The sequence below is a fragment of the Toxorhynchites rutilus genome, chromosome 1 (genome assembly GCF_029784135.1).
Source record: "Toxorhynchites rutilus septentrionalis strain SRP chromosome 1, ASM2978413v1, whole genome shotgun sequence".
Taxonomy (NCBI): domain Eukaryota; kingdom Metazoa; phylum Arthropoda; class Insecta; order Diptera; family Culicidae; genus Toxorhynchites; species Toxorhynchites rutilus.
This window is the reverse complement of record NC_073744.1, coordinates 166462075-166472306: the sequence shown is the minus strand read 5'-3', so window position 1 is coordinate 166472306 and position 10232 is coordinate 166462075. Positions and strand designations below refer to the sequence as shown.

At 39.1% G+C, this 10232-nt stretch overlaps 1 protein-coding gene across 2 annotated transcripts in view; it reads right to left on the bottom strand.

Moving 5' to 3' along the window:
- Nucleotides 1-2791: 2791 nt before the first annotated feature.
- Nucleotides 2792-10232, bottom strand: part of LOC129761855 (probable ATP-dependent RNA helicase CG8611) — a 29704-nt gene continuing 22263 nt past the window's right edge. For both annotated transcript variants that reach the window (XM_055759665.1, XM_055759664.1), the window contains exons 3-4: nt 3197-3389; nt 2792-3140 (exon numbers count right to left, since the gene is read on the bottom strand). In XM_055759665.1, the coding sequence (XP_055615640.1) occupies nt 2930-3140; nt 3197-3389 (404 nt within the window). In that variant the 3' untranslated portion in view covers nt 2792-2929. The remainder of the gene's footprint in view (nt 3141-3196; nt 3390-10232) is intronic.

The window sequence follows — 10232 nt, the reverse complement described above, 5'->3', positions numbered from 1 at the left end:
ACATCAGATCGATCGATGACGCCATGTTCCCCAAAGGCAACTGGACTCCTCTGCAGCTTGGTGCGAGGTGAATAGGATGATACTGAATCCCAGTAAATGCTCGGTCGTGTCGTTTGCAAGGAAACGAAATCCAATCTTCTTCGATTACCGACTTTCAAACGTTGTTCTACCTCGCGTGAAGTGCATTAACGACCTGGGTTTGCTTCTGGATGCAAAGCTCACATACAAGGATCACATCGCATATATCGTTAACAAGCCATCGAGAAAATTAGACTTTATTCTTCGAACGACTAAAGCATTCACATACATTTACTGTCTGAAGGCTATTTACTGTGGCCTCGTTCGTTCCATATTGGAGTATTGCTCTGCCGTCTGGAACCCGTACTACCAGAACAGCGTGTACCGCATCGAAAACGTGCAACGACGGTTCATTCGCTTCGCTCTACGTTTACTACCGTGGCGAAATCCGCATAGTCTACCCAGCTATGAAAGCCGCTGTCAGCTTATCAACTTAGACACTCTGGAAGTGCGGAGGAACACTGCCCGAGTCATGGTGATAGCTGACGTTCTAACTTCAAGAATCGACTGTCCTGCAATTCTCCAAAGGACCAATCTTCTGGCTCGCCCAAGGCAACTTCGGAATGCTGCGCTTCTTTGGTTTCCCACCCAGCGAACGAATTATAGTGCTTACAGTGCTGTTACAGGCCTGTTGTGCATTTTCAACCGTGTAGTTTCTATGTTTGACTTTAACTTGTCTCGTGTTTGTATTAAGCGGAAATTTTTAATGTTTTTTAAACCTTGACTTTGGACAACTTTCTTAGGCATTCCATTTTTTTTTTAATGTAATATTTTTATGTAAAGCAAATTTATATACCTAGACTACCATTGGGGCTTTGAGCCTGTTGGTTTATAAACATAAATAAATATTTAATTTTGGGCTTGATTATATACAGTTTGAATTTTTTTTTTCATATTTCAAATATGACTCATTTCAAGAAAAAATGTTACATTTAAACGTTAAAGGGAAATTTATGTGACATGTACAGTGAGGTAAAAATTGTGATTTTTGAAGAATTTTCTTGAATTTTTACCAAGAATTGTTTACATACATATCGCAGCCAAATTAAGGTGCATAGAAGATGGGTGTAAAAGAATAAATTGCAGAGCGGCTAGAGAGCTTCAATTTAATTGATAGAAACAATCAAGTTTAATATAAATTTTTACGACAAAACTGATGATTAGATATTAAAAATTACTAACTCTTAAGTTTTTTACCGCCAAAAAGTTATTAAATCGACTAATTTAGATGTTCCACTACTATATCCTGTATCTCATCTTTCAAATGAAAGCAACAGAATCAATTTCTTCTTTTTTATTCAAAAAACGAAAAATACATGCAACAAAAAAGGATAGAAAAAAATTTGTTCATGACTCGTTTATATACAGGATTCGGTTATATATAATCACATAATCGAGTCCGCCCTGTATATTCATTTTCGTTAAATTTATTAATTTCCCTCCTACAACATGTATACATTTTGACCCATAACTTTTCTCAGACCCTTTTCCGGCCAACGAAAATTTGGCTGGAGATGGATGAAAATATTCTCTATCCAATGAGTATTATCTCAAAAATGTGTTTTGGGTGCTGTCAAATAACTTTTTTAAATTTTCTTCAAATTAATTAATATCCCTCATACAAGTTGTATAGGTTTCGGGCTATAACTTTTCTTAGACCCTAATCCGACCAATGGAAATTTTGCTAAATATAAATAAATATATTCTATATCGATTAGCACATTCTCGAGATGGTACGAGGAAGTGCTTTTAATCCTTCCAAAACACTTTTTTTCATTGATCATAATTGTGACTTGATAAACAATCAATTAATTTTTAATTGAAATTAATTCATTATTCATGAAATCTGGCAAAACGTTGAACAGCAACTGGCACGCAACAAAAACTTTTACCCGCTAACTTCTCACAAGTCCGCAAAGAAGGAACGCGAGAACGATAAAACTCGTGCGGGTCCGTAAAGTGTTAAGAGTGTACTTACGTGGACTTTCCTGGAAAGTTTAACCGAAAATACCTAAACCATTGAAATATACCTATCTGAACATTTCCTTTGGGTACCTGGAAGGAAAAGGAGATTTGTGGAAAAGCAGGATGGAAGGACAGTTGGTATGATTCAGCCCACGACCTCGCTAATGGCGGGTTTACACTAGGGAGATATATAGCTATAGATGGATTTATTCACCTGAAAATAGGTTGTAAACGGATGAGAATAAATATGATACACTTATTCGAGGTATATATAACTTGAATAAATTCAGCATATGTAAACGCTTGTGAATTTCTCACTGGTGAGAAATCACTAAAGTTGGATGCAGTTCTACTTCAGGTGAATAAATTCACCGAAAATATGAATATATTCATTATAGAAGTTCACGCTAGTGTAAACGGTTGATGCGATTTCTATAAATCTCATCATATTTCTTCAAATGAATATATCACTAGTCTAAACCCACCCTAAGACCCAACAGAATCCTCTGAGATGCTACTGCATTGAGCTGCACTGAGGAGCAAATTTCGCCACCCATATTCATTCGTCTGTGGTTTTGCGTAAACGATTTGGCCCCTCATCCCTGCCCCGACATCTTATTAGTTTGTTTATTCTGACCCAGCCAGGATTTATCCTCTTGCTTTCGGCTCCGCTTGATGTCGATTGCTGCGGCAGCGGCGGTGGCGCCATTGCTTATAACAATAAAAAGAAGGAACAATATCTGCACGCTTCGCTTGTTTTGCTTAATTTATTTTATTGTAATGCGAACATCATAACTCGGTTTGTGGCCACAAAAACAAATATGCTGCGGTGATCCGTATTACAATCTTATTTACAAAACCAATCGCGGCCAGTGGCGGTATCCTTTCAGCGCTGTCTGGCTTTCTTTCTGGCCGGACCGAGGCCGCTCTCGAACTCGGATGTGTTCAGCATCCGTGAGTTCTGTGCGTAGCTGGCCAGATCTCGCCGCTTGTTGCCGCCTCTTGCTCCAGCTGTGGCTGCTGTTGATGAGGGCGCCTTGTGGAATGTACTCGCCACGGACCTGGGCCGCTTCCGCGCGTTCATCTGCGAGTGATCCCTAAAATGAGAAAGAGCGTAAAAAACAAATTTCATCCGAGAAAAACGCCGAGTTACCCTTTGTTTGGACCGCCGCGATTGGCGGAGTGCTCGTGCTCCCGGGGACCCGTGTACTGCCGCACAAACTGCTTCGGAGGGTCCCTCAGACCCAAACATTTTGCATAATGACCCATGTTGACCGCCTTGATGGAGAATATCCGACGCAGCTCCTTCGGAAAGTTCGAGTAGTACCGCACCCAGGAAACGAACGCTGGAATCAAAAAGTACCACCACCGGTATTAAACTCCCATTAGCAGTGATTCGCTTTGTCCCGCAGAAGTTCCCTTTCCCATGCGTGTTTTTTTTCTCTCTCTCTCTCCCGTCAAGAGGTCTCATAATCCGTAACATGGTTATTGCGTTCAATTGAACTCATCGAGCAGCGGCGAGTAACAAAACAATTATTTTATCATTTGGCGGACCCCATTCAGAGTGGTGTTGAAGGGAACGAGGGTTCTTCGCCGCCAACGGGAAAAGGGCAAACGGGAAGATAAATCAAACATTGAATTGATGTAAATTTGAATGAGCAATTGTGAGCAATCTTGAGGTGGTGGTTTACATGTGTTGTTCCGCTCTCTCACGGGGCCGGGTGCCTAATGGGACTTGGAAATGGTGCGATTGTTCCGAGACACTCGAGTCTCGAGAGAGAGCAGAGACTTCACTCTTTCCGTCATCGGTAAGCAATAATTAATGGAAGTTACATTTAATGAAGGGAAATATTTTTCACTTTAGCACCATCTTTAGCTGCCGTTTCGGTTGATGGGACGGAATCGATAAATCGTGTAGTCGCCGTCGTTGTCGTCATTGCCGCTGTCGTCAGCGCGGTGCGGCGGGCTTTTCAAGTGGTAATTGAATTCTTGACTTGAGGTTGAGATCGGATGATTTTGTGCTATGTATCGTGTTCCGAGTGGTGGGAAAGGTCATTCATACTTACATACGGCAGCATGAGTGAGAAAACGAAGGTTGGATTTGGGGACCGCAACAAATGATGCAATTGCCTGGCCCGCGAGAGCCTAATGGGTGGTTAATGACGGTGAATGAATTAAACTTGGGTGGAAATCTCAACCATTTGTGGCATTCGGAAACAATCATTACTTGAAGGTTTGGTAGGGAAGAATGATGCCTTTTTCCAGATCAGATTCGTGGGAATTTATTCCTGAAGGGAATTGTCGATCGATGTGTTCCTGAAGAATCGATAACTAGTTCAGTTTTTGTGTCATTTGAAAGTGATACTTCAGAAAGTATTGGAAAGAAATAATCGATGTAAGCTTCTGGGGTTGGATCGACTTTGCGAACGACGGGATACGGCTAGAGCTATGTTCGTATACGATCTCATCCAAGCCAACATCGATTGTTCTGAACTGCTGAGTTATGTTAACATCAACGTTAGAAGGAGAAATTTGCGAAATCACGCCTTTCTCCGACTACCAGCTGCACGCACTAATTACGCCTATCATGACGAATGAACTGCAAAGTTTAAAGCCTCTTAAAAACAAAGAAAGAAAGAAAGAAGACAATCCGTTGGCTGTCAGATATAAGACGACATGTCAAAAAATCACGAAGAAACATTTAGAAAATTTGGATAGTCGCATTGTGCCTGACCCAGAATCTTTCCGATGAAAAATCCGTCTTCAATATAATTGAATCTCAATTATGAAAGAGTTATTGACTTTTCTTGTTTTAGCCTCTGTTTATCAGTTTTTATTCAATTTCATTAATTTTATTAGTTTTTATTTTTTTTATTTTTTTACAGTTCAAGTTTTTTCCAGGTTTATCTGTTTTTTTTTTGTTTCATCAGTTCTACCAGTTACATTTCAGTTTTAATTTTTTTCAAATTTCATCAAATTGGCGGTTTTTTTGTTTAACCATTTATTTTAAGTTTCGACGATTTTTTCCGGTTTCAAAATTTCTAGTTATCTTTTCATTTCATTAGCTTTATCAAGTTTTCTCAGTTTCATCAATTTTATCCATTTTTACAGTTTGATTGTTTTTGTTTACAGTTCCGTCAGTTCTATCAGGTTTTGCTTCAATTTAACAGTTGTTTACTGTAGCATCCATTTTATTTTTTTCCAGTTTTATCTGCTTTATCATTTTTTCCAATCTTCTTCTTCTTCTCAAATGGCACCAACGTTCCTAGTGAAACTTCACCGTCTCATAGTATTACTTGCGTCATTTCGACTAGGTACTAATAGTTGAGATTTCTATGCCAAAGAACACGCCTTGGATGCATTCTAAATGACAAGCTCCAGAATACGCGTGAACACAGTGCAGATCGGCAGAAATTTCTTTGACGAAAAATTCCCCCGACCAGAACGGAAATCGAACCTGAACCCCCGGCATGTTAGGTGTGACGCTATCCACCCGGCCACGGGAGCACAATTTTACCAGTTTTTATCGTTTTTATTGTTTTCAATTTTCATAATTTTTTTGTTTTATTATTTCCTTCAATTTCGACAATTTCTTTTCAGTTTAAAATTTTTATATTTTTCTGTCAACTCTATCAGTTTTTTTTAGATTCATCAATTTGATCAATTTTTACATTTGTATTGCTTTTTTTTCAATTTCATCAGTTTTATTAGATTTTCTCAGTTTTATCTATTTTATTATCAGTAACTTTATTAGGTTTATCATTTTCTTTCTGTTCATCCAATTTTACTAGTTCTTGTAAATTTGATCAGTTTTCATTTTTTTCAATTTCATCAATTTTATCGTTTTTTTGTCTGTTTCCAGTTTTGACCATTTCTTTAGATTTATAATTTTGAGATTTATTGCTATTTTAACTGTTATTTCGTTTTATTAGTTTTTGCAGCATTTTATCAGTATTTCAAAATATTTGTTTCTTTGTAGTTTCATTAATTTTAAGTTTTTTTGACGTAGAACTACGTCTTTCATTAAGGGTGTCAAATCAGAAAACAGGTCACGTTTTTATGAAATAAAGTTAACGTTAATAACTATTTTTGCCGTGAACGGATTTTGGCGATTTACATACTAAACGAATCGGAAATTCCGTAAGATTTGCTTAATATGCCATACAATAGAATCCCCTGGTTAGTAAATGGTTAAAATTCATGAAAACTTTAAGTGTTTCTATTTTCCCATACATTTGTTCTGTCCATTTGAGTGCTTTCCCGAACAGAGATATCAATAATGAGCAACTTATCGACGACCAACGGAGGAGAAATCGTAGGATTTGAAGTCTCCGTGAACAAAGGAAAAGGAGAAGAATGGAGGGGAATACTTGCCTAGAGTATAAACAGTGGATCTCGCTGAGGCAAACTTTCATTCGGCATCGGACTGTTGAGTAATCCAGTTCACTTTGCTTTCGCTGCGCTTCGATCTAAGATTGGACCCCACCAGTGGTAATCCAACTTGGAAATCGTCGTTTGCTTTTTCTGTTCGTTTTTCGCGTTGTTCGTATCGTGTGTTCTTCTTTCCGCGTCATAAATTGAACGCTTCGCGTAGTGTGTGATGAGCAAGAAGAAGAGGAAGGCAAGCTCGAGCCCTGCAAAAAACGAACGCATTGCCAGGGGCAATAAAATTACGAGGTAAGCGTCATCTAATGATGCACGCGGTGTTGGTGCAGTGAAAAGCGCTCGCACTGAACCGATCTTTCGCAAATGTGACACTGCACCGAACAACAGCGAAGTAGGCGATTTCGGCGCGTCGGTCAAAAATGTAAACGCCCAGGCAGCAACCAAAATCAAGCTCCTCCCGCTGGTGGTGAAGGCGGTCGCTCTTGACAAACTCATCAGCGAATTCGCATCGATGGGTGTTACAGCAGAGTACAAGCTGTGTGGCATAATTCAGTCTTTTTCCAAGTAGTTAACATTGTTTATTTTCCGTCTTCATAAGGGCTTCGTTGGTGCCTTTGAGAAAGCATCAATGCCATAAACTGACGTTATGGCGAAGCAGACGTTAAGGTTGTGCACCAAAAAATTATTTGGGAATACCAAGCATCTTCAATGTCTTACTGGAATGTTATAAGTTATTTGGGTTCGCGTGCCAGTCGCAAAACTGCCTTCAACTAAGATTGCATTTGCGCTAATATTGATCATAATGAAGCATTGCTACTGTTTTCGAGGTTGTTATTAACAAAAAGAGTTTATTTCTCTTGCTTAGTCATCAAGAAAGTAAATGTTCTGGAATATTGTATGTGATTAGGGTTTGCTTGCCAGTAGCAAAACTTCCTCCACTAAGGGTGACAGCTGCGATTCTCTCGAGCATGAGAAAGTAATGCAACTCTTTTCGAGGCCAGTAATATTAACAGAAGCGTTTCTTTTGAGAATAGCGCAAAATCATGAGAAATGTTTATATTGCTAGAAGAAGCCACCAATGTATGGCTCTGTGTGCATGCTATGGTGAACGCTTGTTTGGCGCTTGGTTTACGCTTAGTTTGTACGGACGTGCGATTATCTAGAGATGCGATTCCTTTGAGGCAATACTAAATAACATGTAGCATGATATTTGATACTTGCAAATGTTGTCATTGTTGTTGTTTACATGCGGTGCCAAAGATATATTATGTAATTATGAGATATGGAATAATGGTGCTGGTGCAACATGTATATAATCGACTGTAGCCGAGTCTATGTCAATTTCGAAAAAGGCAACCGGAATAGCCTTCGAGGTAAATTTTCAATGCATTGACATGAAATAAATTGCGACATACGATTGTTTAGCGAGGGCAAGAATGAATCATCAATCAATTATCGTCAACTGATTCTCCAATGAAAAAATCATTTCAGAGATTATTCTACCAAGCAGTTGTTTCTAAAATTTCACAGCATTATAGAATAATATCCGAAGGTATAAACAAGCGACTTATATAAAATAACAGCGTAGTTCTACGTCAACAATGCGGTCGTATCTTGGACACAACCTCCTATAATTTTTTTTAGTTTGATATTGTTTTAGTTCTACAAGTTTTTTCCGTTTAACCTTTTTTTCATTTTATCAGTTTTTCAGTTTGATCAATTTTATGTTTTTTTTGGCAATTTTTACAATTTTGCCAGCTCTTTAGTTTTAATGACTTTTATCATCTTTTTTTAGTTTCATAGATTCTATCAGGGATGGCATTTCGCATTTCGAAACGAGTGATTTTTGTTCGTTTCGACCACTTCTGCCATTATGAATCTCGAGGCGATCCCGAAACGAGCGAAATGAAAAAGACAGTAGTAGAGTTTCGAGCAAAGTTTGACATCACGTAACATTGTGTTCGAGCATTTTTCAACTCGAAACGAGAACAAATGTCTCGACAAGAAATGGTTGATCGTCGTATGGGAAAATGCTAGTGAAACGATGATTTTAATGCTAAACCTTACATCAAAGAAAATTTCAATTGCATTTTCTTTAGTTTTGACGTCTATTTGTACAAGTATGTGAGTATAAATACAATACTTTTATTTCTGCATTATGGAACACAATGAAATACAATAAGCATCACATTTGCAGTAGATTTGTTCATTTTCCGTAGGCCTTAGAATGGGTATATGAGTACCATCAATACACCGGGTATCTTGAATTTGTCGAAGAAATATTGCTTTGTTTCATTAAACGATGTTGTATCCAATTCGATCCATTTTTCGCATAAGCTTCTTTCCAGAAGTGGCATCATTTCATTGAACACTGATGAAACTTTTGGTTGAGCCACATCAAGTAAAAAGTTTTCTCCTTCATACATAAAAGATACAAAGATACATAATACTAAAATCGATTCGATTCGAGTTTGAATTATCTCGAAACGAGTTACTCGTTTCGAAATGCGCAATGTCACCCCAGTATTGAGACAAATGTTAAAGTAGCACATTGAAGTAGTGACAACGTGATCTTATTGTGAACTAAGCTAGTTAGGAAATTGAACAAATTTGAGTGTGGAATATTTCCAATTTGTGTACACAAATATATGTTGACATATTTTTGACCCTTACGCGATGACGTAGTTTGTATCCATTTCGTGAACAAACATGAAAAAATAAAGTCTTGTCCAGTTAGAATCCGTACGCGTTGCACATTTTACAGCGGCACAGTCAGTGGCCGCTGCAAGAAAGTTTTTACAGCGGTTTGTTTACAAATGTTTCCTCTTCTGGTGGTAAAAGTTTCAAATTTTTTCGTGCCGTAAGTCCGGAGTTATTCCACATGGAAGACAGAAGAAGAAAATTAATCTTGCACACCCACGTTGACAATCCAACGTGGTCGGGTGCGAAGATCGCAAAACAGTTGGATATCGCTAAAACTACCGTATGTGATGTGCTCAGACGATTCCGCGAGCGGAACAGCGTGGACCGGGCGGTTCAAAAGAAGCGTCGAAGCGGAACCTACGATCGTCAGCTGAATTGGAAGGTGTTGAGAACCGTCAGAGCAAACCCTGGACTGTCCGAACATGATATCGCTCAGAAATACGGTGCCGCTCGTAGTACCGTTCGACGAATCATTCACCGAGCTGGACTTCATTCCTACAAAGCAATCAAGCAACCAAATAGGACGATGAAGCAGAGTCTAGTGACGAAAACTCGCGCTCGTAAGTTGTATTATCAGGTACTAACGAAGTACCATGGATGCCTGCTCCAGGATGACGAAACTTATGTAAAAATGGACTTCGGCCAACTTCCGGGACAAAAATTTTATCTTTCCACGGCACGAGGCGATGTCCCCGCCAAATTCAAGTTCATGTTCATGGACAAATTTGCCAAGAAGATGATGATCTGGCAGGGTATATGCACCTGTGGTGCGAAGACGCCGGTTTTCATCACTACAAAGACCATGGATTCGAAATTGTACAAGGAAGAGTGCCTGAAGGAGCGTGTGTTGCCTTTCATAAAGGCACACAATGGTCCCGTTAAGTTTTGGCCTGACTTAGCGAGTTGCCACTATAGCCGGGAGGTTCTCCAGTGGTACCGCGACAACGGGGTGGATTTTATCGAGAAGGAGTTCAACCCACCAAACTGCCCCCAATTCCGCCCAATTGAAAAATATTGGGCGATTATGAAGCGGAAGCTAAAGAAGACCGGAAAAATGGCTCGGGACGCTGCAGGGATGACCAGATTCTGGAAAAAACTGG